This window comes from Agelaius phoeniceus, chromosome 36 (genome assembly GCF_051311805.1).
Source record: "Agelaius phoeniceus isolate bAgePho1 chromosome 36, bAgePho1.hap1, whole genome shotgun sequence".
Classification (NCBI taxonomy): domain Eukaryota; kingdom Metazoa; phylum Chordata; class Aves; order Passeriformes; family Icteridae; genus Agelaius; species Agelaius phoeniceus.
The window spans coordinates 2,095,400-2,122,602 of record NC_135300.1 but is presented as its reverse complement, the minus strand read 5'-3'; the positions used below and the strand labels follow the sequence as shown (position 1 = coordinate 2,122,602).

At 59.3% G+C, this 27,203-nt stretch overlaps 3 protein-coding genes and 1 long non-coding RNA gene across 10 annotated transcripts in view; 1 reads left to right on the top strand and 3 right to left on the bottom strand.

Moving 5' to 3' along the window:
• The window catches only part of CHD3 (chromodomain helicase DNA binding protein 3), a 50,959-nt gene extending 46,369 nt beyond the window's left edge, over positions 1–4,590 (bottom strand). For both annotated transcript variants that reach the window (XM_077193085.1, XM_077193086.1), the window contains exon 1: positions 3,985–4,590. In XM_077193085.1, the coding sequence (XP_077049200.1) occupies positions 3,985–4,240 (256 nt within the window). In that variant the 5' untranslated portion in view covers positions 4,241–4,590. The remainder of the gene's footprint in view (positions 1–3,984) is intronic.
• A 979-nt stretch (positions 4,591–5,569) lies between these two features.
• NAA38 (N-alpha-acetyltransferase 38, NatC auxiliary subunit) lies at positions 5,570–13,362 on the top strand. Of its 6 annotated transcripts, none has more exons than XM_077193093.1 (5): positions 5,570–5,719; positions 10,881–11,035; positions 11,792–11,967; positions 12,825–12,934; positions 12,995–13,084. In XM_077193093.1, the coding sequence occupies exons 1-4, from the start codon at positions 5,711–5,713 to the stop codon at positions 12,917–12,919; spliced, it is 435 nt and encodes a 144-aa protein (XP_077049208.1). In that variant the 5' UTR covers positions 5,570–5,710; the 3' UTR covers positions 12,920–12,934; positions 12,995–13,084. The 6 variants fall into 6 exon arrangements, with proteins under 6 accessions (XP_077049208.1, XP_077049207.1, XP_077049206.1 ...); XM_077193092.1 differs by having other exon boundaries at positions 5,571–5,719; positions 13,015–13,084; XM_077193091.1 differs by having other exon boundaries at positions 5,572–5,719; positions 12,825–12,947; positions 13,028–13,084.
• LOC143696547 (uncharacterized) lies at positions 7,511–8,803 on the bottom strand. Its single transcript, XR_013185964.1, has 2 exons — positions 8,016–8,803; positions 7,511–7,975 (listed from the first exon to the last, which is right to left on the bottom strand). It is a non-coding gene; the product is annotated as an uncharacterized LOC143696547 (long non-coding RNA).
• A 1,856-nt stretch (positions 13,363–15,218) lies between the features above and the next one.
• KDM6B (lysine demethylase 6B) overlaps positions 15,219–27,203 on the bottom strand; it is a 12,534-nt gene continuing 549 nt past the window's right edge. Inside the window, 22 exon segments of the mRNA XM_077192900.1 lie at positions 15,219–15,242; positions 16,035–16,122; positions 16,124–16,161; positions 16,163–16,207; positions 17,379–17,505; positions 18,265–18,406; positions 18,955–19,142; positions 19,776–19,816; positions 19,818–19,891; positions 20,887–20,962; positions 20,964–21,036; positions 21,577–21,646; positions 22,131–22,165; positions 22,167–22,186; positions 23,737–23,764; positions 23,901–23,952; positions 23,955–23,984; positions 23,987–24,076; positions 25,106–25,204; positions 26,070–26,129; positions 26,132–26,198; positions 26,853–27,196. Of these exon segments, the coding sequence (XP_077049015.1) occupies positions 15,219–15,242; positions 16,035–16,122; positions 16,124–16,161; positions 16,163–16,207; positions 17,379–17,505; positions 18,265–18,406; positions 18,955–19,142; positions 19,776–19,816; positions 19,818–19,891; positions 20,887–20,962; positions 20,964–21,036; positions 21,577–21,646; positions 22,131–22,165; positions 22,167–22,186; positions 23,737–23,764; positions 23,901–23,952; positions 23,955–23,984; positions 23,987–24,076; positions 25,106–25,204; positions 26,070–26,129; positions 26,132–26,198; positions 26,853–27,196 (1,811 nt within the window).

The following is a 27,203-nucleotide window of genomic DNA, read 5'->3' as shown; positions in this document are numbered from 1 at the left end:
GGGGAAAAAAAGAGGATTTGGGGTGGTGGGAGGTGGGGCAAGTTTTAAAAAGTGGATTTGGGGTTGGGTTTGGGGGTGGTTGTGGGAAAAATGGGGTTTTTGAGGGAAAAAGAATTCAGGAATTGGCCCAAAAGTGCAGAAAAAGCCAAAGGGAAAGGTGGGGAAGCAGCAGCAGAAAGGGAGATTTGGGAGATTTGCCCATTTCTGAGGGGTTTGGGAAAAAAAGGGAGGTGAAAACTCCAATTGCTTCATTTCTGAGCTTTTCTGTTAAATCTCTGTGCCCATTTGGAGAGGGTTAAAATCCAGTTTTGCCCCATTTTGGAGCATTTTTGGTGAGCTCTGTCATGCAGATGTAGCAATTCCCGAGCACTGTGGGGGGAAAAGTCCCGAATTTCCTCATTTTTGAACAGTCCTGGGGAAAAGCAGGAGTTGGAATTCCAAAATTGATCCATTTCTAAGCTTTGCCAGAAACACAAATTGTTCTAAAAGCTGAATTTACTCATCCTTGGGAGTTCCAAAATCCACATTTACCCCATTTCTGAGCATTTGGGGGGGAAAAAAAAAGGAGATTAAACCACAAATTTACCAAATTCTGGGCATTTCAGGGCCAAGGAAAAGGTTCCAAACCCAGATTTAACCCATTTTTTTGGGGGGAAAGGGGGAAGTAACCCCAACATTTACTCATTTCTAACCTTTTTGGGAAAAATAAAGCTTCAAAAAAGTGAATTTATCCACTTCTGAGCCTTTTCAAAGCCAGTGGCTTCACTTTAAAGCTGATTTTTTTAACCAAACTGAGCTCTCTGGGCTTTGAGATGCCTTTTTCCCCTCATCAATTTGGAAAAAAAAATTCCAAGAAATTTAATTCAGAAGGGAAAATAAAACCTCTTCATTTCAGACAAAAATGGTCAATTTTAGTGCCCCACTTGATGGAAAAGCAGCAGCAAAGGTGTTTGAACCCCCCACGCTTGGAATGAGTGTGTGAAAAATGGGAATTTTGGTGCTAAATTCTCTTTTTTTCCCCTATTTTAACCCACAGGAGGAGTTCTCATTGAAGGGATGGAGGCACCAAACCCCCCCACAAATGGGGCTGGAATTTGGGGTGAACACCCAGAGGTGGTTGGTAAATAAAAGAAATCCTGATAAAACGTGATAAAAATGCAATAAAACAATAAAACCCAAATAAAAGCGGCTCCCAGAGGGGACAAGGGTGACACCTGAGGCCATCTGAGGCCATGGGGCACCCAAACACCTCAAAATGGGGTAAAACAAACGGATTCGGGTCCTGGAAGGGGAGAAACAGCCCCCAAACACCTCAAAATGGGGTAAAACAATCGGGTCAGGGTCCTGGAAGGGGAGAAACAGCCCCCAAACACCTCAAAATGGGGTAAAATAACGGATTCAGGTCCTGGAAGGGGAGAAACAGCCCCCAAACACCTCAAAATGGGGTAAAACAACGGATTCAGGTCCTGGAAGGGGAGAAACAGCCCCCAAACGCCTCAAAATGGGGCAAAACAACTGATCAGGGTCCTGGAAGGGGAGAAACAGCCCCCAAACACCTCAAAATGGGGTAAAACAACGGATTCAGGTCCTGGAAGGGGAGAAACAGCCCCCAAACGCCTCAAAATGGGGTAAAACAACGGATTCAGGTCCTGGAAGGGGAGAAACAGCCCCCAGACACCTCAAAATGGGGTGCAACAGCCAACCTGGGTCCTGTCAGATACCTACAGCACCCATGACCCCAAAATGTGGGGTGCTACAGCCACCTTGGGTCCTGGAAGGTACCTACAGCCCCCAAAACCCCACAAAACAGCCACTCTGGGTCCTGTCAGATGCACAGCAACAGCCATCACCCCACACGAGGGGGTCAGATCCCAATTTGGGTCCTGGCAGGGACACAGCAGGCCCTGTCATGCTCACTGTGGGGTTCAACACCCACTTTGGGTCCTGGCAGGGCACCACTGACCCCCATCATGGGGTCAGATCCCAATTTGGGTCCTGGCAGGGACACAGCAGGCCCTGTCATCCTTGCTGTGGGGTTCAACACCCACTTTGGGTCCTGGCAGGGAACCACCAGCCCCCATCACAGGGTCAGGACCACTTTGGGTCCTGGCAGGGACACAGCAGGCCCTGTCATGTTCGCTGTGGGGTTCAACACCCACTTTGGGTCCTGGCAGGGCACTGCCAGCCCCCATCACAGGGTCAGCACCACTTTGGGTCCTGGCAGGGAACCACTGACCCCCATCACGGGGTCAGGACCACTTTGGGTCCTGGCAGGGAACCACGAGCCCCCATCACGGGGTCAGATCCCAATTTGGGTCCTGGCAGGGAACCACTGACCCCCATCACGGGGTCAGCAGCACTTTGGGTCCTGGCAGGGAACGGCCAGCCCCCATCACCCCACACGATGGGGTCAGCACCACTTTGGGTCCTGGCAGGGAACCACCAGCCCCCATCACGGGGTCAGCACCACTTTGGGTCCTGGCAGGGCCCCCATCACCCCACATAATCCCTTTGGGTCCTGGCAGGGCACCACGGGCCCCCGTCACCCCACGGCCGGGCTCCTGGCAGCACCGTGTGTCCCCTCAGGCCCGGTGTGCGGCGGGAGGTGTCCCCACACACGGTGGCCGCACGGTGACACTCGCGGTGACACTCGCGGTTGTTTACAAACACCTCCCTCCCCTCACAGCCCACCCCCGGTGCGGCGGGAAACGCTGAGGGGACAGCGGGGATCAGGGGGGCGCCGGTACCGGCGGGAAGCGCTGAGGGGACCAGGGGGGATCAGGGGTCCCGGTACCGGCGGGAAGCGCTGAGGGGACAGAGGGGATCAGGGGGGCTCCGGTACCGGCGGGAAGCTCCGGGAGGAGCTGAGGGGACCGGAGAAGGGGCTCAGGGGGTCTCGGTACTGGCGGGAAGCGCTGAGGGGACAGTGGGGCTCGGGGGGGTCTCGGTTCTTGCAAAAAGCGCTGAGGGGACAGTGGGGTTCGGGGGGTCCCGGTACCGGCGGGAGGCGCTGAGGGGACAGTGGGGATCAGGGGGCTCAGGGGTCCCGGTACCTGTGAGAAGCTCCAGGAGGAGCTGAGGGGACCGGAGAAGGGGTTCAGGGGGTCTCCCGAAGCACTGAGGGGACAGTGGGTCTGAGGGGTGCCGGTTCTTGCAAAAAGCGCTGAGGGGACCGGGTAAGGGACTGAGGGGGTCCCGGTACCGGCGGGAAGCACTGAGGGGACCGGGTAAGGGACTGAGGGGGTCCCGGTACCGGCGGGAAGCGCTGAGGGGACAGCGGGGCTCGGGGAGCCTCGGTGGCTGTGGGCGGCCCCGGGAAGCTCTCAGGGAGTGAGTGGGGGCAGATCGGGGGTCTCGGGGGTCCCGGTACTTGCGGGAAGCTCCGGGAAGAGCTGAGGGGACAGCGGGGCTCGGTACCCGCGGGAAGATCTGAGGGTCCAGGTGAGGATCGGGGGGTCTCGGTACCTGCGGGCGTCTCTGAGGGAGAGGGAAGGGGGAGCTCGGGGGGCGGCCTCGGGAAGCGCTGAGGGGCTCGAGCGGCGATGAGCTCGGGGGGACGCTTGGGAGGTCCCGGTATCCCCGGGAAGCTCTGAGGGGCTCGGGGTTCCCGGTAACTGCGGGAATCTCTGAGGGGTTCGGGGGCTGGGGGTCTCAGCGGTACCTTCGGGAAGCTCTGAGGGGCTCGGGGGATCCCTCCAGCTGCAAAAAGCTCTGAGGGGATCGAGGATGGGGAGCACTCGGGGGTCCCGGCGGTTCCTCCGGGAATCTTTGAGGGGCTCGGGGCGGTCACTCCGGGAAGCTCTGAGGGGCTCGGGGTGGTCACTCGGGAGGTCCCAGCGGTACCTCCGGGAAGCTCTGAGGGGCTCGGGGCGGTCACTCGGGGAAGCTCTGAGGGGCTCGGGGCGGTCACTCAGGGGGTCCCGGCGGTTCCTCCGGGAATTTCTGAGGGGCTCGGGATGGTCACTCGGGGGGTCCCGGCGGTACCTGCGGGCGCCTCCGGCGGCCCGGGCGCGGCGGGCGCGGGGGGCGGCGGCGGCGGCGGCGGGAGCGGGGCCGGGGCCGGCCCGGCGAAGATGTCGGGGGGCCCTCGGTGCCCGGCCAAGAGCGCAGCAGCGGCGGCGGCGGCGGCGTCTTCCTCCTCCTCTTCCTCGTCGTCCTCCTCGTCGTCGTCCTCCTCGTCCCCCTCGGACACCGCCATCTCCTCCTCCTCCTCCTCGTCCTCCCTCAGCGGGGACGCCATGGCCGGGTGAGGGGCGGGGGGCCGGGGGGACCCTCGGCGTGCGCCGCTCCCACCGCCCCAAACCGCCCCCGCCGCCGAGGCTGGGGGGGGAGGTGGGGGGGGCTCGGTGTGAGGGGAAAGTGGGGAGGGGGCGGGACGGGGCGACCCCCCCCGGGCCGGGCCCGGCGGGGCCGCGCGGGGGGCGCGGGGGGGGCGGCGGCGATGGGTTGAAAAACGCCCGGATCGGTTAAAATCGCCTCAGGGCGCGGGAGGCGGCGGGCGGCGGGACGGCGCCGGCAGCGAAAATGGCCGCCCCGGGTGTAATTTTAAAATAAACCCCCCCCCACCCCAACACACATACACAAAAAAAAAAAAAAAAAAGAAGAAAGAAGAGGAGGAAAAAAAAAATATAATAATAATAAAAAACACACCCCGCTTAAAGGGGCGGGGGGGGGGGGAAGGGGGAAAGGCGTAAAAAAATATGGAGGAGGGAGGGGTTAAAAATGAGGGAAAATGGGGGGGTGGTGCCCCCCCCCCTTTCTTGAGGGGAAAAAAAAGCGCAAAATGGCCGAATGAGGGTTTTTTTTTAAAGTTGCCCCACACGCACCTTAGGGGAGGAAGGAGAGTGAAAAAGAGGCGAAAAAAGCCTTAAAAACACACAAAAAAGCGACAAAACCCAACCCGCGTAAGAGGGAGGGGAATTAAGGAGAGAAAAAAAAAAAATTAAAATTAATATTAAAAAAAAAAAAAAAAAAACAAAACAAGGAGGAAAGGGAAGCGTTGAGGGAGAGAATGAAGGAAATAAAAGGGAGAATTGAAAAGGAGTTAAATTGGAGGGGAAAGGAAGGGTGAAATGAAAAAATGGGGTGGAAAAATGGAAAAGGGGAGGAAGGAGAGGGAAAAAGGGGTAAAAATCGACATGAAAATGGAAAATGGGGAAGGAATGGGAAGAAAAAGGGAGGAATCAAGCTTAAAATTGATATGGTAAAGAAGGAGAGTGAAAAATAAACATGAATATTTCAAAAGGGAAGGGAATGGAAAAAAAGGTTAAAAATAAACAAAAAAATAGAAAGGGCTAAAAAAGGGTAAAAATCAACATCAAAAAAAAAAGCGCCAAAAAACCTTAAAAATCACCCGCGCCAAGTAAAAAAAAAAAAAAAAAAATTAAAAACAAAACCCACGAAAAATCCTTAAAAACACCCAAAAAAAAAAAAAAACCCAAAAAATCCAAAAGCACGAAACCCTTCAAAAATAATAAATCCCAAAGCTCCCCCCACCCCACCCCCCCCAGCCTTCGCCGCTACAGCCCGAGCAGGCGAATAATCCTCATCCTGCTCATTTTCGGGTATTTTTGCTCAGTTTTGGGGCCTCATTAATGATATTTTTTTGCTTTTCCCCCTCCCGCAGATCCCGGCTCGGCGAGGGACAAATATTTGTGTGGCCCCAGCCGGGGGGGACCCGAAGCCGGAGATTTTTCTGCATAAAACAAAGATGGCTGCGGTAAATTATTTCTTTTTTTTTTTTTTTTTTCTGCCTTTTTTTTTTTTTTCTTCTCTTTCTCCTTATTCTTCCCCCCCCCCTCTCCTCACTCCCATAAAAATATTTCGGGGGGGGATTAATCAGTACTCATGCTCAGTGTGACATCAGCATAAATTGTTAAAGGTTAACTAGTTCCATACTCGTCACGCTTCCCTTTTTATTTTTTTAAAGGATTTTTACCCTTCCTTCCCCCCCTCCTTCCTTTTTTTTTTATCCGCCCATTCCTCCCCCCCTCCCTCGGTGATTTTAAACACGCGGTAAAAAAAAAAAAAAAAAATTCAAAAGCAAATTTTTTTTTTTAAATTTTTTTTTTTGTTCTTTCTCCCTCCCTCCTCGACTTTGAAATACTTGGGAAGGGAGTGGTTTGGTGGGTTGGGTTTTGGGGTTGTTGGGCTTTTTTTTTTTTTTCTTTTGGGTGTTTTTTTTTTTTTCTTCTTTTTTTGGAGTTTCTTTAAGGCTGCAGGGAGGAAGAACAAAAAAAAAAAAAAGGGGGGGGTTTATAAGGATTAAAAAAAAAAAAGGGTGAGGAAGGGGTTGGAAAGATGGAGGTGGGATTAAAAAAAGGTTGGGAAAGATTGAAAAGGAATAAAAAAGATTGAAAAGGAATTAAAAAATTGAAAAGGGATAAAAAAGATTGAAAAGGGGGGAAGGTTGGGAAAGATTGAAAAGGGGAAAAAAAAGATTGGAAAATGAAAAAGGTTAAAAAGGAGAAAAGATTAAAAAGGGGAAAATATTGGGAAAAATTTTCAGTATTTTCCCCTTTTTTCAATGGGGAAATTTTCCCCATTTTCCCCTTTTTTCAATGGGGAAATTTCCCCCATTTTTCAATGGGAAATTTTCCATTTCCCTTGAAAAAGGATGAAAAAGGGGGAAAAGATTGGAAAAGGGGGAAAATTGAAAAAGAATAAAAAATATTGGAAAAGGGGAAAGGATTTTAAAAGATGAAAAAAGAAAAATGTGGAGAAAGGAAGAAATGGTTAGAAAAGAGAAAAGGTTGGAAGAAAAAATATTTTTAAAAAGATTGGAAAAGGGAAGAAGATTGGAAAAGGATGGGAAAAAGTAAAATGATGGAAAAGGGGAGAAATTATAAAGGGAAAAAATGAAAAAGGAAAAAAATACTCAAAAAGGGGAAAAATGGAAAAATATTTAAAAGGGTGAAAGTTTAAAAAATGTTCAAATTGAGAAAAATATTAAAAAAAGAGAAAAGTTACTAAAATATTGAAAAAATGGGAAATATTAAAAAGGAAAAACATTTAAGAACTAAAAAAGGAGGGAAAGGAAAAAAATATTTTAAAAGGAAAAAAGTTTGAATAAAGAAGAATAAAAGGGGAAAAATATGAAAAAAGGGGGGAAATGAGAGAAAATGAAAATGTAAAAACAAACAAAAAAGATTAAAAATTTGAAAAAGGAAAAGAAGAATCAAAAAAGGGGGAAAAGACTGAAAAAAGGGAAAAAGAATTAAAGGGGAGAGATAAAAAATGGAAAAAAGATTCAAAAGAGGGGAAAATAGTAAAAAGAGGAAAAATACCTTAGAAAGGGGAAAATATTTAAGAAGTGTGCAAGAATCAAAAAGGGAAAAGATTTGGAAAGAGTTAAAGAGATGGAAAAAGCTTCAAAAAAGGGAAAAAATGTTAAAGAAAGGGGGAAAAATTGAGAAAAGGAGAAATCAGGAGAAGGGGATTCAAAAGAAGGAAGAAAAATTAAAAAATACTGAAAAAAAAGGGGGGGAATTAAAAAAGGAAAAAGAAAATATTCAAATATTAAATCTTTTATTTCAATATTCAAAAGGGGAAGGAAAAAGGGTTTGAATTTCCCCCAAATCCAGGCCAAATCCTGCCCCAAAACCCCAGAGCTGAAATGGGGGAATTTCTCCTCAGGGATGGGTTTGGGGGTTAAATTGTCCCAAAATGCTCCAAAATCTCCCCAAAACCCCCAGGCTGTGCCTGCTCCGCCCCCACTGCTGGAATTTGCTGCATTTTTTTAAATTTCCTTTCCTTTTTGGGGCCTTTTTTGCCCCAAAACTTTGGGGTTGATGCCTTGGGGCAGCAGAGGAGCCCCCCCAGCAGCTGAATTTACCCCAAAACGATGGAAAATTGGGTGAAAACCACTCCAGGTTTGGGGTTTTACCTATTTGGGGTCTTTTTTACCCAAAAGTTGCTCCTGGTTTTTGTTACCCAGCACCAGGAACCCCCAGAGACCCCAAAATCCACCCAGAACCTGGTGGGGCACCATGAGAACCCCAAAATCCACCCAGAACCCCATGGGACACCATGAGAACCCCAAAATCCACCCAAAATCCACCCAAAAACTGGTGGGGCACCATGAGAACCCCAAAATCCACCCAAAACCTGGTGGGATGCCATGAGAACCCCAAAATCCACCCAAAACCCCATGGGACACCATGAGAACCCCAAAATCCACCCAAAAACTGGTGGGGCACCATGAGAACCCCAAAATCCACCCAAAATCCACCCAGAACCTGGTGGGACACCATGGGAACCCCAAAATCCACCCAAAATCCACCCAAAAACTGGTGGGACACCATGAGAACCCCAAAATCCACCCAAAACCCCATGGGACACCATGAGAACCCCAAAATCCACCCAAAACCTGGTGGGACACCATGAGAACCCCAAAATCCACCCAGAACCCCATGGGACACCATGAGAACCCCAAAATCCACCCAAAATCCACCCAAAAACTGGTGGGACACCATGAGAACCCCAAAATCCACCCAAAATCCACCCAAAATCCACCCAGAACCCCATGGGACACCATGAGAACCCCAAAATCCACCCAGAACCCCATGGGACACCATGAGAACCCCAAAATCCTCACAAATCCACCCAAATGCTCCCCAAACCCTCATGTGACACCCCCAGAACTCCAAAATCCCCCCAAAATCCACCCAGAACCTGGTGGGGCACCATGAGAACCCCAAGATCCTCACAAATGCCCCAAATTCTCCTCCCAAAACCTCAAGTGACACCCCCAGAACCCCAAAATCGCCCCAAATGTCCCCAAACCCTCGTGTGACACCACAAGAACCCCAAATCCCCCCAAAATCCACCCAAACTCTTGGGTGACACCCCCAGAACCCCCCAAAATCCACCAAGAACCTCGTGTGACACCACAAGGACCCCAAAATCCTCACAAATGTCCCCAAACCCTCGTGTGACACCACAAGGACCCCAAAATGCCCCCAAATGTCCCCAAACCCTCGTGTGACACCACAAGGACCCCAAAATCCTCACAAATGTCCCCAAACCCTCGTGTGACACCACGAGGACCCCAAAATGCCCCCAAATGTCCCCAAACCCTCGTGTGACACCACAAGGACCCCAAAATGCCCCCAAACCCTCGTGTGACACCACAAGGACCCCAAAATCCCCCGAAATGTCCCCAAACCTTTGTGTGACACCACAAGGACCCCAAAATCCTCACAAATGTCCCCAAACCCTCGTGTGACACCACGAGGACCCCAAAATGTCCCCAAATGTCCCCAAACCCTCGTGTGACGCCCCAGAGCGCCCCCAAAGCCCAGAGGTGACATTTTGGGGGCCGTTGGTGGCTTTTGTCACCCCGAGCCCTCCCCCAGGGACATTTTTGGGGCGTTTTGCTCCTTTTTGCCCGTTTTGCCTCCGTTTGGTGGCTCTGAGCCCTGAGGCCACCCCCGTGTCACCCGGGGCTGTCACTTTGTCACCCGGGGCTGTCACTTTGTCACCAGGGGGTGTCACTTTGTCACCCAGGGGTGGCACTTTGTCACCCGGGGCTGTCACTTTGTCACCAGGGGGTGTCACTTTGTCACCCAGGGGTGGCACTTTGTCACCCGGGGCTGTCACTTTGTCACCAGGGGGTGGCACCCGGCCGTGCCCGGGGCACTGGCACAGCCCCAGGAGGGTGGCACTGCCCCACGTCGTCGGTGTCACCGCGGTGTCACCGGGTCAGGAGGTGACAGTGCCAGCACCGCCTGTGTCCTGAAGGGGGACGGTGACAACAGCGCCGTGGGGACATCGGGGACAGCTGGGGAGGGACTGGGAGAGGGGACAGGGGACATAGGGGACAGGGATGGGGACAGGGGACGGGACAGGGGACAGGGACAGGGGACATTGGGGATAGGGATGGGGACAAAGACAGGGGATTGGGGACAGGGAAAGGGACAGGGATGGGGACAGGGGATGGGGACAGCTGGGGAGGGACTGGGAGAGGGGACAGGGGACACTGGGGACAGGGATGGGGACAGGGGACAGGGATGGGGACAGGGATGGGGACATTGAAGACAGGGATAGGGACATGGGACAGGGATGGGGACAGGGGATGGGGACATTGAAGACGGGTAGGGACAGGGGACAGGGACAGGGATGGGGACAGGGGACGAGGACAGGGGACACAATGACGGACAGGAGACATGGAGAGGTGGCACAGAAAGACAGACACAGGGACAGGTGACAAGGACAGCTGGTCAGGGACAGGTGACAGACACAGGGGCAGGTGACATGGCCAGACAGACGCATGGACAGGTGACAGACAGGTGAGACGGACAGACAGACACACGGACAGATGACACGGACAGCCGGGAACCCCCCCCATTGTCACCAAGGGCTGTCCCCGAGTGTGTCCCCCTCCCCCAAATTCCGATTTATTCGGGCCTCCAAAAAGTCACAATTGGACCCCAAAATTGGGGGCACCCCCCCCCCCCCAAAGAGGGACCCACCCAGACAAGGGCAGACCCCAATGGGGGGGGGGGGGGGGGTCGGGGGTCCCCCTTCCCCTCTGGGGTGACGTCATCACCCGCGGCCTGCAGGAGGAGGGGGCGCGCCTGGGTTTGGGGGGGTCACGGGAGGGGAGACCCCGCCCCCCCCATAAAGGGGATCCCCGACCCCTCACGGCCCCCACGGCCCCCACAGCTCCCCCCAGACCCCCCTGAGCCCCCCCAGCCCCTCAGGGCCCCCTCCCCGCACCTCGGGACCGCTCAGGCCGAGCCCGCGCCGCCCGTCGCCATGGCAACGCCGCCGGAAACCCGGGCCCTGCGCGCCGCGGGGCGTGCTGGGAAACGTAGTCCTTGTGTTTATTCCATTCTATTCTAGTCTATTACCGCGCGGTGTCGTGCTGGGAAATGCAGTCACGGCTCTGTAGCCGCTATCGCTGCCGCGCAGGGCGCGGTGCACGCCGGGAGTTGTGGTCCGTAGCTCCGCCCCCCCTGTGCCGGCGCCAGGGCTGCCGGGAAGCGGCGCCATCATGGCGGATCCGCCGGAGGAGGCGGGGGCCGGCCCGGCCGTGAGTGGGGGGCGCGGGCGGGAATTTGGGGGAGATTTTAGGGAGAATTTGGGGTGTCTGAGGGACTGGGGGCGCGGCAGGGCTGCCCTATGGATCCTGGAACACCAGAGGAGGAGCTGGGGGGCGGTGCAGGGGTCCTGAGGGGAGATTCGGGGGGCTCTGAGGGCTCGGGCCTGAGGAGGGGCGGGGGGACTGTGAGAACCGGGGGGGTTTGTGAGGGTGTCTGGGGGAGATGTGGGGGGGATCTGGGTTTATGGGGGGCCACAGGGGCTGGGGGAAGGTTCAGGGGGGGCCATAGGGATTGGGGGAGAATTTTTGGGGCTGGGGGAGGTTTAGGGGATCCATAGGGGCTGAGGGGGTGGGGGAAGAGGGGCCTTGGGAGGGTTTTGGGGCTGGGGGAGGTTTGGGGAAGCCATAGGGACTGGGGAATATTTTGGGGGAGGTTTTTGAGGGGTCCCATAGGTGCTGGGTGGGTGTTTTGGGACTGGAGGAGTTTTTGGGGAGAGGGGCCATAGGGATTAGGAATATTTTGGGGCTCTGGGAGTTTTTGGGGGGATTCCCATAGGGACTGGGGGAGATTTGGGGGGGGGGCCCATAGGAACTGGGGATTATTTTGGTGCTCTGGGAGGTTTTTTTGGGGAGGGGTCCCATAAGTGCTGGGTGGGTTTTTTTGTGCCGGGGTCCCCGCATTCCTCCCCAGCCCCATCCGGCTGTTCCGGGGGGGTCTCACCCGTTCCCTCCCCCCGTCCCCCCCAGGCCGGGCCGGGGGTCGCGGGGCCCCCCCCGGGGGCGGCAGCGTCCTGGAGGCGCTGCTGAACCGCAGCCTCCGCATCCGCATGTCGACGGGCGGACCCTGGTGGGGGCGTTCCTGTGCACGGACCGCCAGAGCAACGTGATCCTGGGCTCTGCGCAGGAGTTCCTGAAAGCCGCAGGTCTGGGGGGGTCCTGGGGGGGTTTTGGGGGGTTCTGGGGGGGTTTTGGGGGTCTGGGAGGGGTGGGAGCATCCCCGAGCTCTGACTGCCAGAGCAACGGGATCCTGGGCTCTGCGCAGGAGTTCCTGAAAGTTTGGGGGACTTTGGGGCAGTTTTGGGGGTCTGGGGGAGTTTTGGGGTGTTTTGGGGTGTTTTGGGGGTCTGAGAGGGGTGGGATCATCCCCAAGCTCTGACTCGCCAGAGCAACGCGATCCTGGGCTCTGCCCAGGAATTCCTGAAAGCTGCGGGTCCTGGGGGGGCTTTGGGGTTTTTGGGTTTTTTTAGGAGTTTTATTGGGGTATTTAGGGGGTCTTTAGGAGGTTTGGGGGTTTTTTTTAGGGAATTTTGGGGTTTTTTTAAGGGGGTTTTTTGAGTTTTTTGGGGGTGGATCTGAGGGTCTGGGGGAGGTGGGTGTGGGTTTATTTGGGGCGATCTTTGGGGTTTATTTGGGGCGATCTTTGGGGTTTATTTGGGGCGATCTTTGGGGTTTTTTGGGCGATCTTTGGGGCTTATTTGGGGCGATCTTTGGGGTTTTTTGGGGGGATCTTCGGGGGATTTTTAGGGGGGTCTTTCCGGGTTTTTTGTGGGGATTTTTGGGTGTTTTTGGGGTTTTTCAGGGGGGAAGTTGGGCTTACTTGGGGCAGCCTTTGGGGTTTTTTTGGGGGGACCTTCAGAGGATTTTTAACGGGGTCTTTGGGGGTTTTTTGTGGGGACTTTTGGGGGTTTTTCACGGGGGTCTTTCAGGGTTTTTTTGGGTGGTCGTGGGTGTTTTAGGGTTTTTTTGGGGGGGGTTCTGAGCCCTTTTCTCCCCTCTCCAGACGCGTTCCCGGGCAGTGAACCCCGAGTTCTGGGGCTGGCCATGGTCCCCGGGCACCACATTGTGTCCATCGAGGTGGAGCCCCCCTACCCCTGAGGGACCCCAGGGTGGGCCCCAAAATCTCCTGAGAGACCCCAAAACCACCTGAGAGACCCCAAAAACACCGGATGGACCCCAAAATCTCCTGAGAGACCCCAAAAACACCTGAGAGACCCCAAAATCTCCTGAGAGACCCCAAAAACACCGGATGGACCCCAAAAACCACCTGAGAGACCCCAAAACAACCTGAGGGACCCCAAAAACACCGGATGGACTCCAAAACCACCGGATCGACCCCCAAAATCTCCTGAGAGACCCCAAAACCACTGGATGGACTTCAGAAACATCTGAGAGACCCCCAAAAACACCGGATGAACCCCAAAAACACCGGATGGACCCCAAAATCTCCTGAGAGACCCCAGAAACACCGGATGGACCCCAAAAACCACCTGAGAGACCCAAAACCACCTGAGAGACCCCAAAACCACTTGAGAGACCCAAAACACCTGAGAGACCCCAAAACCACCTGAGAGACCCCCCATGGACCCCCAAAACCTGATGGACCCCCCCAAAACCAGTTGGGGACCCCCCCCCCCCCAATGCCCTCAATGACTCCCCCAAGGCTTTGAGTCCCCCCCCCCCCCCCAAAATGTCCCTGGGGGGTTTTTGGGGTCCCCATTAAAGCCCCCCTTGGTGCCGCTGTCCCCTGTGTGACCTCGTGGGTGTCCCTGTCCCCCCCCTCCCCAAATTCCTGAGCCCCCCCCCCCCATTTCCTGAGCCCCCCAAATTCCTGCCCCACCCCCTCCTCATTTCCTCACCCCCTTCTCAATTCCTGCCCCCCTCCCACCCCAATTCCTGCCCCCCCCACCCAATTCCTGCACCCCCCAATTTCCTCAGCCCCCCCCCCCCCCCCCCCCCCCCCCCCCCCAATTCCTGCCCCATCAGGGCCCCTCCCCCACTCCCCTGGACCCCTCCCCAAATCCCGCCCCTCCCCACTCCCCCGGACCCCTCCCCAACCCCGCCCCTCCCCCACGGAGCCGTCGGGCTTTGCCATTAATTTAATCTCAGGTACAAAATAGCTTCTGGGGGGGGGGAGGGGAGCACCCGCCCCTCCCCCACCCCCGCAAACACCGGGGGGGGGGGGGGTCCGGCCGCAGGGGGGGGGAGGGGGGATACGGGGGTGGGGGGAGGGGCGGGGCGGCCGCAGGGCCCAGCACCATAATGGGGGGAGGGGGGGGTGGGGTGGGGGCGGGGCGAGGGGGGGGACACACACCCGCCCCTCCCCCCACAAAGGTCAGGGGTCACCGGGTGATGGGGACAAGGGGGGGGAGGGGGAGGGGTCACGGGGACCAAAAACCTCCCCCCCCCCCATCCCCTCCCCTCCCCCCCCCTCGGGAGTCGGGGACCCCCCCCCCAATAAATAAAGCGACCCCTCCCCCCCCCTCCCCGCGTATAAATTAAAAAAGAGGAAAAAAAATAAGAAAAAGGAAAAAAAAAAAAACGACAACAACAAAAAATCATTTACAAAAAAAAAAGAAAAAAAAACCCAAAAGGAGGCTCGGGGAAAGGGGGGGAGGGGAGGGGCACCCCAAGGCCCCTCCCCCCGCGGGGGGGCTCCTGCCGCCCCCCCTTTTTTGGGGGGGAGGGGTAGCACAGGCCCCTCCCCCCTTTGCACCATGGGTTGGGGGGAGCCCCTCCCCCCCCCGTAGAGACCTGAGCCCCGCCCCCGCGAGGGGGGAGGGGCGGAGAGGGGGGGAGGGGCACCTCCCCCCCCCCCTCAATAAAAATCCTGCCCCTCCCCCACCCCCCCCGTGCCCCTCCCCCCGGCCCGGACCCGTATGGGGGGGGAGGGGCGGCTGCTGGTGGGGGCGGGGCGAGTTTTTGGTTGAATCTTGGCAAGGGGTCCAACCCCCCCCAATAAAAGTGCCCCTCCCCCCCCGCCCCTCCCCCCCTTTAATGCTGAGGGGAGGGGGCGGGGACCCCCCCCAGGCTCCCCTTTGTGGTGGGGGAGGGGCACGAACCCCCCCTCCCCCTAAAATGATGGGGGAGGGGCAAAGCCTCCCCTCCCCCCCCCAACCCCCTCAGTGTTCGGAGCCCCCAAAAATGTGGGGGTGGGGGAGGGGCAGCAGAGAGACCCCCCCCCATCCCCCCCCGCGGGGGGGAGGGGCTTTGTCAATCCTAGAAATGGGGATTTTTGTAGAAAATCGGAGTTTTTGCACCCAAAGCTTTGTCCTTGTCCGTCCAGGTCCAGACCATTTTTGGGGCCATTTCTCCGTGAATAAATAAAAAGTGTTCGTGGTGGGGGGAGGGGCGGGGCCCCCCCGGCCCCTCCCCCGCCCTGGGGGGGGCCCTGGACTCATCTGGGGGTCGGCGGCGTCACCTGGGGGGGGAGGGGAATGGGGGTGGGGTCACCTCAGCACCGCCCCCTTGGGGACACCGGGAGGGGGACGGTGCCCACACAGGTGTCCCCAGCCCCTGGGTGTCCCCAGGTGTCCCCGGGTGTGTCCCCAGATGTCCCCAGGTGTGTGCAGGTGTGCCCAGGTGTGTCCCCACCTGTCCCCCAGCTGTCCCAGGTGTGTCCCCAGGTGTCCCATGTGCCACCAGCTGCCCCAGGTGTGCCCAGGTGTGTCCCCAGGTGTCCCATCTGTCCCAGGTATGTCCCCATGTGTCCCCAGGTGTATCCCAGCCCTCCCACCTGTCCCAGGTGTGTCCCCAGCTGTGTCCCCATCTGTCCCCCCATGTGCCCCCAGGTGTATCCCCAGCTGTCCCCAGGTGTGTCCCATGTGTCCCCAGGTGTATCCCAGCCCTCCCACCTGTCCCAGGTGTGTCCCCAGCTGTGTCCCCATCTGTCCCAGGTGTATCCCCACCTGTCCCTAGCTTGCCCCCATGGGCCCCCAGGTGTCCCCAGGTTGTCCCCAGATGCCCCCAGGTTGTCCCCAGGTGTCCCCAGGTGTATCCCCAGGTGTCCCCAGGTTGTCCCCAGGTTGCCCCAGGTGTCGCCAGGTTTTCCCCAGCTGTCCCCAGCTGTGTCCCCAGGTTTTCCCCAGCTGTCCCCAGGTGTCCCCAGGTTGTCCCCAGCTGTCCCCAGCTGTCCCCAGGGTGTCCCCAGGTTTTCCCAGCTGTCCCATGTGTGTCCCCAGCTGTCCCCAGGTGTCGCCCCAGCTGCGCTCACCAGGGTGAAGCCGTCGTAGATCTGCATCAGCTCCTCGGTCTTGTACTGCTCGAGGACGATGACGCCGGCCAGGCCCCCGGCGCGGGCGCCGCGCGCAGCCCTCGCAGTGCACCAGGTACGTGTTGCGCGCCGCCCGTCTCGCTCGTCACAAACAGGATGTTGAACACCTCCACCTGCAACCGGGGACACGGGGGACACAGGGGACACAGGGGACACGGGGACACAGGGGACACGGGGGGACACGGGGGGACACAGGGACACGGGGACACGGGGGACACGGGGGACACGGGGGACACGGGGACACGGGGGACATGGGGGACACGGGGACACGGGGGACACGGGGGACACGGGGACACGGGACACGGGGGACACGGGGGACACGGGGGACACGGGGGACACGGGGGACAGGGCAGGGTCAGCGCAGTGCACGGGGGACACCACACGGTCACGGGGCAGCGTGGCCAGCACGGCCCAGGGCCAGGGGAGTGGACAGGGACAGCACAAGGGCAGGGGAATGGTCAGTGGGGGGACAGGGACAGGGGAGTGGTCAGTGGGGGGACAGGGACAGGAGAGTGGTCAGTGGGGGGACAGGGACAGGGACAGGAGAGTGGTCAGTGAGGGGACAGGGACAGGGGAATGGTCAGTGGGGGGACAGGGACAGCATGGTCAGGGGAGTGGTCAGTGGGTGGACAGGGACAGGGACAGGGGAGTGGACAGTGGGGGGACAGGGACAGCACAGCCAGGGAGTGGTCAGTGAGGGGACAGGGACAGGGGAGTGGTCAGTGAGGGGACAGGGACAGGAGAGTGGTCAGTGGGGGGACAGGGACAGGGGAATGGTCAGTGGGGGGACAGGGACAGCACGGGTCAGGGGAGTGGACAGTGGCACAGCCAGGGACACCACACAGTCAGGAGTGGTCAGTGGGTGGCCAAGGACAGTCATGGTCAGGGGAGAGGTCAGTGGAGTGGACAGGGACACCCCACAGCTAAGGACAAGGCCAAGGCCATCCCAGGGCTGTGTCCCCTGCTCCATGGCAGTGCCAGGGGTGTGTCCCCAGCAGTGTGACAATGCCACAACCCTGTCCCCAGCCCATCCCCAGCCCCATGGCAGTGTCCCAGCCCTGTCCCCAGCCCCATGGCAGTGTCCCAGCCCTGTCCCCAGCCCCATGGCGGTGTCCCCAGCCCTGTCCCCAGCCCCGTGTCAGTGTCCCCAGCCCATCCCCAGCCCCATGGCAGTGTCCCCAGCCCTGTCCCCAGCCCATCCCCAGCCCCATGGCAGTGTCCCCAGCCCATCCCCAGCCCCGTGGCGGTGTCCCCAGCCCTGTCCCCCGCGCTGCTGGCACTCACGTCACACTCGTTGCAGTAGTAGGCCGGCTCGTCCTTGACGCGGCCCTGGTAGGCGATTTTCTTCCCCGCGCGCACCAGGCTCTCGCGCTGCACCTGGCAGTGCTTGATGGACTGCAGCAGGCAGTACCTGGGACACAGGGGACACGAGGGACACCTGAGCACCTGGGACACCTGGGGCACCTGAGCCACCTGGGACACCTGAGCCACCCTGGGACACCTGGGGCAGCTGGGACATCTGGGGCACCTGGGGCACCTGAGCCACCTGGGGAACCTGGGACACCTGAGCCACCTTGGGCACCTGGGACATCTGGGGGACTTGGGGCACCTGAGCCACCTGGGCCACCTGGGGCAGCTGAGGCAGCTGGGGCAGCTGGGACATCTGGGACACCTGAGACACCTGGGACACCTGGGACAATCTGGGGGACCTGGGACACCTGGGACACCTGGGGCAGCTGGGACAATCTGGGACATCTGAGCCACCTGGGGCACCTGAGCCACTCGGGACACCTGAGGCACCTGGGACACCTGTGGCACCCACCATGGGGACACCATCAGCAGGGACATTGTCACCCCCTGTCACCCACGACAAGCGCGTTGTCACCAGGGGCACTGTCACCTGCTGTCACCCCCTGTTGGGGACACCATCACCAGGGGCACTGTCACCCGCTGTTGGGGACACCATCCCTGTCACCAGGGGCACTGTCACCCGCTGTCACCCGCTGTTGGGGACACCGTCACTGTCACCAGGGTCCCACCCACCCACGGGGCACCCAAGCCACCAAGTCCCCCTGCCCCGCTGTGTCCCCATCCCCACTCTGTCCACGTCCCTCCCTCCCCAGGTGTCCCCAGGTGTCCCCAGGTGTCCCCCAGGTGTCCCCTCGCTCACTTGATCATCTTGTAGAGGTCGGGGTCGCTGATCTTGACGGTCCTGGCCACGTTCCAGGACACGTGGATCATGGGCACGATGGACTTGACGTTCTTCACCTCGTTCCACTCGTAGCGCTCCAGGGCCAGCTGGTACTGGTACGCTGGGGACAGGGGGACAGCGGGGATGGCACCGCGCCCCTGGGGACACCCGGGACAACACGGACAGCCCCGGGACACACGGACAGCCCCGGGACACACGGACACTGCCGGGACACACGGACAGCCCTGGGACACACAGAATCCCCCTGGGACACACGGACAGCCCTGGGACACACGGACAGCCCCGGGACACACAGAATCCCCCTGGGACACACGGACAGCCCTGGGACACACAGACAGCCCCGGGACACACAGAATCCCCCCTGGGACACACAGACAGCCCCGGGACACACGGACACCCCTGGGATGCTCCAACGCCACCACCTGGCAGCACCCACAGTGAGTTCTCAATGTCCCCAATGTCCCCTCAGTGTCCCTCACCCGTCAGCGGCCCCACGTTCCAGGCGGTGTTGTTCCCCTCAATGTCCCCAATGTCCCCCCAATGTCCCCAGTGTCCCTCACCCCGTCAGCGGCCCCACGTTCCAGGCGATGTTGTTTCCCTCAGTGTCCCCAATGTCCCCAATGTCCCCAATGTCCCCGTGTCCCTCACCCGTCAGCGGCCCCACGTTCCAGGCGATGTTGTTGCACCAGCCCGTGGCCTGCACCCAGTGCACGGTGCCGGCGTTGATCCACACCAGGTCCCCGGGGCGCTGCACGAACCGGTACACGGGGATGTTGGAGCGGTACAGGTCCTCCAGGATGGGCCACCACGAGCCCGTCAGGTAATCCACGCCGTGCCTGCGCCGGGGGCGTGGGTCAGAGACAGCCCCGCCCACACCCGGACACGCCCACGCAGCCGCGCCCGCTCCATCCCAACCAACCCTGAATTGATCCCCGGGGCTGGGAAATGGGGGTTGGCCACGCCCACTGCGCTTGGCCACACCCCCATGTAGAACCACACCCATAGATCAGGGCCACGCCCACTGCACTTGGCCACACCCCCATGTAGAAGCACATGCACATTATCAGGCCACGCCCACTGCACTTGGCCACGCCCCCAAGTAGAACCACACCTGTAGAATATCAGGCCACGCCCACTGCACTTGGCCACGCCCCATGTAGAACCACAACCCATGGATTATCAGGCCATGCCCACTGGCTCTGCCCAGGCCACACCCCCAATAATTAATAGCAATTATTGTGTGGTGGTCTCTTTATGCATACCCCGCCCCCTTTTATTCAAACCACGCCCTTTTTTTCTGCAGGCCCCGCCCACCTGTCACAGAAGGCGGAGATTCTCTCCCAGTAGCACTGCCCCAACAACCGCACCTCCTTTGTGCAAGCCCCTCCCCTTTCACCGACCCCACCTTTTATGCAAACCACGCCCGTTTCATGCAAACCACGCCCCCTTTCGCGCGCAGGCCCGCCCACCTGTCGCAGAAGGCGGAGATGGTCTCCCAGTAGTGCTCGTGGCACCGCGAACCACTCGCAGTCGCCGGGGCCGATGTTGATGTTCACCGAGCAGAAGTTGTTGTTCTCCTGGTGGCCTGCGGGGGACGCTGTCACCGTCACCGTCACCGTGTGCCACCCCCGCTGACCCCACCCACCCCAGGACACTGAGATCGGGTGTCCCCCCCCGCCCCTGCTGGTTTTGGGGTTTTTGTCACCTCCCACCAAAAAAAAAATCCCATCAAAATCCCCAAAAAAGCAAAAAAAAAAACCAAAAAAAAAGGAGTCCCATGAAAATTCCCCAGGTGTACTCGGGTGTCCCCAGGTGTGTTTTGGGTGTTCCCCAGCTGTGCCCAGGTGTCCCCTGGTGTGGTACAGTGCCCCCAGATGTGTGCCCAGGTGTGTGCCCAGGTGTGCCCAGGTGTGTTATGGGTCTGCCCAGGTGTGTGCCCAGGGTGTTCCCAGGTGCGTTATGGGTGTTCCCCAGGTGCATTATGGGTGTTCCCCAGGTGTATTTTGGGTGTGGTTTGCGTGTTCCCCAGGTGTGTTTTAGGTGTGCCCAGGTGTGTTTTAGGTGTGCCCAGGTGTTCCCCAGGTGTTCCCCAGGTGTGTTTTGGTGTGCCCAGGTGTTCCCAGGTGTTCCCCAGGTGTGCCCAGGTGTTCCCCAGGTGTGTTTTGGGTGCCCAGGTGTGTTATGGCTGTTCCCCCAGGTGTGTTTTGGGTGCCCCCAGGTGTGCTATGGGTGTGCTATGGTGTGCCCAGGTGTGCCCTCACCAGGGGTGTGGCTGCTGGGCACCTTCATGTAGAGCTGCACGGTGTTCATGCCCAGGTGTGTTATGGGTGTTCATGGCCAGGTGTGCCCAGGTGTGTTTTAGGTGTGCCCAGGTGTTCCCCAGGTGTGTTTTAGGTGTTCCCAGGTGTGTTATGGCTGTTCCCAGGTGTTCCCAGGTGTGTCACTCACCGGGGGTGCGGCTGCTGGGCACCTTCATGTAGAGCTGCACAGTGTTCATGCCCAGGTGTGCTATGGGTGTTCCCCAGGTGTGTTTTGGGTGTGCCCAGGTGTTCCCCAGGTGTGCCCAGGTGTGTCACTCACCGGGGGTGCGGCTGCCGGGCACCTTCATGTAGAGCTGCACGGTGTTCATGCCCAGGATGGTGTGGCCCACGTGGCCTCAGCATGTTCCCCGTGGAGGAGACGCGCATGAACGCCGGCAGCTTCAGCAGCTCCTGCAGCTGCGGCTTCCACCTGCGGGGACAGGGGACACCTGCGTCACCCGGGGGGTGGCACCAGCCGGGGGGGAGCCACGCCCCGCGGGAGCCACGCCCTGGCACCTGGGACCCGCCCGCTGTCACCTGAGAGGGGCCTTGAGCCCCTCATTGTCACCTGAGAGGGGCCTTGAGCCCCCATTGTCACCTGAGAGTGACCCTGAGCCCCCCATTGTCACCTGAGAGTGGCTCTGATCCCCCCCATTGTCACCTGAGAGTGACCCTGACCCCCCATTGTCACCTGAGAGCGGCCCTGACCCCCCCATTGTCACCCAGGTGTCCCCACCCCATTGTCCCCCCCGCTGTCCCTACTGTCCCCCAGCTGTGCCCCACTGTCCCACAGGTGTCCCCACTGTCCCTGCTGTCCCCCCCCCGTCCCCCGCTGTCCCCATTGTCCCCCACTGTCCCCCGGTGTCCCCATTGTCCCCACTGTCCCCATGTCCCCCAGTGTCCCCATTGTCCCCCCCTGTCCCCATTGCCTCCCCATTGTCCCCAGTGTCCCCGGTGTCCCCGCTGTCACCTCTTGGCGTCCGACAGGTCGATGTTGGTCCCGAACTTGATGATCTGGTGGGATTTCTGGTCGGGGGGGCCTGGGGGGACACGGGGTCACGGGGGCGGGCACGGGGTCCCCAAGGGGGACGTGTCACCCCCACCCCCCCCCAGGGCTTGGGGACATCCCTGGGGACACCCCCTAAAGGACACCCTGGGGACACCAGGACACCCTCCCCCCTCAAGAACACAGGGACATCCTGGGGACCTTTTGGGGACATTGGGACGCCCCTCAATGACACAGTGACAACCCAGGGACCCCTCGGGGACATTGGGATCCCCCCCAAAGGACACCAGGACCCCTTTGGGGACATCAGGACCCCCTTAGGGACATCAGGGACCCCTTGGGGACATTGTGAACCCCCCAAAGGACACCAGGACCCTTTGGGGACATTGGACCACTTGGGGATATTGGGACCCCTCCAAAGGACACCAGGGCCCTTTGGGGACATTGGGACCCTCCCTCCGGGTGGGGGTGACACGTTGTCCCCCCCGGGATGTCCCCAAGAGGGGACAGGGGGTGGCCCCACCTGGGCGGGGTCTCGGTGGTGCTGTCGGGACTCCTCGGCCTCCTCATCCTCCTCTGTCCTTGTCCTCCTGTGGGGACAGGGGTGCCACCTCAGGACACTGGTGCCCCAGACACTGCACCAGCCCCTGGGGCCACCTCAGCCCCTGGTGCCACCTCAGGACACTGGGGGACACTTGGGGACATTCCAGAGACAGCCAGGCATCCCAGGGGACACTTGGGAACATTTTGGGGGCTCCAGGACACCAAGGGACACCAGGGGACACCAGGGGACGCTTGGGGCATCCTGGGGACACTTGGGGACATTTGAGGACACGAATCCCCTGGAACCCCCATGTGCCCCTGAGCCCTCTGTCCCCTGTGCTGTCACCACCATGTCCATTGTCCCTGTGTCCCCTGTCCCTGTGTCCCCTCCCTGTCACCTGCAGGGACTCCTGGAACGAGCACACCTGGTACTGGGAGATGCTGGTGTGGGAACAGCTGATGTCACAGGGCCACACCTGGCAGGTCCCCCAAGGTGTGTCCCTGCGTGTCCCCATGTCCTGTGAGTGTCCCCATGTCCTGTGAGTGTCCCCTGTCCCCGTCCCTCACTGCAGGGACTCCTGGAAGGAGGAGGCCTGGTACTGGGCACACTGGGGACATGGTGGTGTGGGGTCCCTGCTGTGTCCCCTGTCCCCAGGGTGTGTCCCCTGTCCCTAAGCTGTGTCCCCAGGGTGTGTCCCCACGTCCCACCATGTCCCCTGTCCCTCACCTGCAGGGACTCCTGGAAGGAGCACACCTGGTACTGGGCATACTTGGCGATGGTGGTGTGGGGTCCCTGCTGTGTCCCCATGTCCCCACCATGTCCCCATGTCCCCACCATGTCCTGTCCCCATCCCTCACCTGCAGGGACTCCTGGAAGGAGCACACCTGGTACGGGTGTACTTGGTGATGGTGGTGTGGGGTCCCTGCTGTGTCCCCATGTCCCCAGGGTGTGTCCCCATGCCCTGAGCTGTGTCCCCATGTCCTGTGAGTGTCCCATGTCCCCACCATGTCCCCTGTCCCCATCCCTCACCTGCAGGGACTCCTGGAAGGAGGATGGCCTGGTACTGGGCGTACTTGGCGATGGTGGTGTGGGGTCCCTGCTGTGTCCCCTGTCCCCAGCATGTGTCCCCTGTCCCCAAGGTGTGTCCCCATGTCCCGTCCCTCACCTGCAGGGACTCCTGGAAGGAGGAGGCCTGGTACTCGGCACAACTGGGACATGGTGGTGTGGGGTCCCTGCTGTGTCCCCTGTCCCCAAGGTGTGTTCCCATGCCCTGTGAGTGTCCCCATGTCCCCACCATGTCCCCATGCCCATCCCTCACCTGCAGGGACTCCTGGAAGGAGGACGCCCTGGTACTGGGCATACTGGGACATGGTGGTGTGGGGTCCCTGCTGTGTCCCTGTCCCCAAGGAGTGTCCCCTGTGTGTCCCCATGTCCTGTGAGTGTCCCATCCCTCACCTGCAGGGACTCCTGGAAGGAGGACGCCTGGTACTGGGCGTACTTGGCGATGGTGGTGTGGGGTCCCTGCTGTGTCCCCTGTGTGTCCCCATGTCCCCAGCATGTCCCCTGTCCCTGTCCCTCACCTGCAGGGACTCCTGGAAGGAGGAGGCCCTGGTACTGGCGTACTTGGCGATGGTGGTGGTGGAGTCTCTGCTGTGTCCCCTGTGTGTCCCCATGTCCTGTGAGGTGTCCCCACCATGTCCCTGTCCCTGTCCCTCACCTGCAGGGACTCCTGGAAGGAGGATGCTGGTACTGGGCGTACTTGGCGATGGTGGTGTGCGAGCGGCTGCTCTCGCAGGCCACACCTGGCGCGTCCCCGACAGGTCCCAGTCTGGTCCGACGGCTGCTGCACCTGCGTGCGCACCTCGACCGCGTGCTCGCCGCTGGCCTCCACCAGGGTCTTGGTGCTGAACAGACCCAGGTCTGACAGAAAAACACCAGGGTTTGGGTCATTTTGGGGGGTTGGGGCCATTTTGGGGGTGTCCTGGGGGATTGGGGGGTGTTATGGGATCGAAAGGGTTAAATGGGGACAGGGACAGGGACTGGGACAGGGACAGGGAATCTCCACCAAGGTGTTGGTGCTGAACAGACCCAGGTCTGACAGAAAAACACCGGGGGTTGGGTCATTTCAAGGGGTTTGGGGACATTTTGGGGGTGTCCTGGGGGACTGGGGGTCTCATGGGGTCATGAGGGGACAGAGGTGGGATGGGGACAGGGACAAGGACAGGGACAGGGACAGGGAATCTCCACCAGGGTCTGGTGCTGAACAGACCCAGGTCTGAAAGAACCACCGGGGTTGGGTCATTTTGGGGGTTTAGGGTCATTTTGGGGGTGTCTGGGGGGATTGGGGTCACCACGGGGACTGGGGTGTCATGGGATCAGGAGGGGACAGGGACAGGGACAGGGACAGGGACAAGGGGACCACACCAGGGTCTTGGTGCTGAACAGACCCAGATCTCCAAAAATGGGGGTTTTGGGTCATTTTGGGGGTGTCCTGGGGGATTGGGGTGTGTCATGGGGTCAGGAAGGTGACAGGTGTGGGATGGGGACAAGGACAGGGTTGTATTTTGGGGTTTTGGGGTTTTTTTGGGGTGTTTTTGGGGTGTTTTGGGGTGTTTTGGGGTGCTCACTGAGGCGCAGGGACCCGCCAGGCCCCGGATGACGTGATGGGGGGATCCATGGGGGATTTAAGGATTTGGGGTTTTTGGGGTGTTTTTGGGGGGTTTTTGGGGGGGGGTGTTTTTGGGGTATTTTTGGGGTGTTTTTGGGGTGTTTTTGAGGGGGTGTTTTGGGGTATTTTTGGGGTGTTTTTTGGGGTTTTTGGGGTGCTCACTGAGGCGCAGGGACCCCGCCAGGCCCCGGATGACGGTGATGGGGGGATCCATGGGGGATTTAGGGGATTTGGGTTTTTGGGGTATTTTTGGGGTGTTTTTGGGGGTTTTGGGTGCTCACTGAGGCGCAGGGACCCCGCCAGGCCCCGGATGACGGTGATGGGGTTCTTGGGGTCGGTGCAGAACTGCAGCAGCACCGGGGAGAAGGCGTCGCGTTGCTCTCCAGCTGGGCGGGAACAACGGCGGCCAATCAGAGACCGGCACCCGACAAAGGGACCAATCACAGCCCACCGCCCTTGGGCAGGGACCAATCAGCAGCCAGCACACAGAAAAAGGACCAATCACAGCGCAGCAGCCTCACACAGGACCAATCACAGCATGCCACATGCCCCCAATGACCGTGTCAGTGGCCAATCAGGATGGAGATGGTTTAGGGCATCAGCCAATCAGGATGGAGATGGCCTGGTTCACAGTTCTCCAGCCAATGAGGATTCAGGTAGCCTAACAACCAGCAATCAGGACTGAGTGGTTTGGCGCGCCAGCCAATCAGATTGAAGGCCACGATCTGGCAGCCAATCAGCAGCAGGGAAACTCTGCCCCCACCCATCGGCCAATCAGGAGAGTCTCCTGTCCCACTGACCAATCAGAGATGCTCTGGCAGATCCGTCCCCTTCTGGCAGCCAATCAACAAAGAGCTGCCGTGATGGACCAATCAGGAGGGGAGGGATCCAGCCATGGAGCCAATCAGCATCAAGGATGCCCACCAGCCAATCAGGAGAGGGGGACACCCTGGGATCCCTAGCAGGGAGCCAATCAGCAATCAAGAAAACCACCCAGGCAGCCAATCAGGAAGCAGGACCCACCCATCCCACCAGCCAATGAGCAGAGAGGACACCCTGGACCTTTCACAGCAGCCAATCAGCAGCCAGGGGACCCATCCATGGAGCCAATCAGCAACCATGAAACCCATGGAGGGAACCAATCAGCAGCCAGGGGGACCATCCAGGGAGCCAATCAGCAGCCAGGGGACCCAATCCAGGGAGCCAATCAGCAGCCAGGGGCCGCGGGCAGCAGCCAATGAGCACTCACGTAGATGCTGGGCGTGGGCGGGTTCAGTTTGTCGCGGGGCAGCTGCTCCCGGCGTCGATTCGCGGCTTCACCGACTGCGCCGGGCACAGGTAGGACTCGCGGAAGGGCCCTTGAGCCGCGCCTGCCTGCGGGGGACACCCCGGGTACCCCAAATCGTCCCAAAAATACCCCTAGAACCTCCCAAATCCCCCCAAAAATCCCCCCAGGATCATCCAAATCACCCCAAAATCCCACCAGAATCATCCAAATCCCCCAAAATCCCCCCAGGAATCATCCAAATCCCACCCAGAATCACCCAAATCCCCACCTCGGAACGGCCCCTTCAGCCCCAAATCACCCCAAAAATCCCACGAGAATCACCCAAATCCCCACCTCGGAACGGCCCCTTCAGCCGCGCCTGCCTGAGGGGGAGTGACAGTGGGACACCAGGAATGCCCCAAATCACCCCAAAAATACCCCAAAAATGCCCCAAATCACCCAAATCCCGCCAGAATCACCCAAATCCCCCAAAATCCCCCCAGAATCACCCCAAATCCCTCCAGAATCACCCAAATCCCCCCAAAACCCCCCCCAGAATCACCCAAATCCCCCCCTCGGAATGGCCCCTTCAGCCGCGCCTGCCTGAGGGGGACACCCATAGTAGGACACCCAGAATACCCAAACCACCCCAACACCACCCCGATTCCTCCCCAAAATCCCCCAGATAAGCCCCAAACCACCCCGTGACCCCCCCAAACCCTCTCCCCAAACCACCCCAGACCCCCCCAGCCCCCCCAGACTCACTTGCTGGCCCGCACCACCTCAGCCGCGCTGTGCCGGATCGTCAGCTGCGCCAGGGGCAGCCCCCGCGGCTCTGCCGCCTCCGAGGCCACCAAAGCGTCACCAGCCACCGCCCCCCGGCGAGGCCGGGGATCCCCCGGGCCCCCGGCGCCGCCGCTCTCCACCTTGATCAGGCGGATCTTGAGCTCTTTGGGGGGCCCCTCGCCCAGCGAGCGCAGCTTCAGCAGGTCGGCCGAGCTGACCAGGGCGGGCGGGGGTCCCGCGGGGACGGGAGCGGGGTTGGGGGGGTTGGTGGTGGTGGTGGTGTTGTTGTTTGGGGGGGGGTCCCCCCTTTCGTTCCAGCCTGGGGA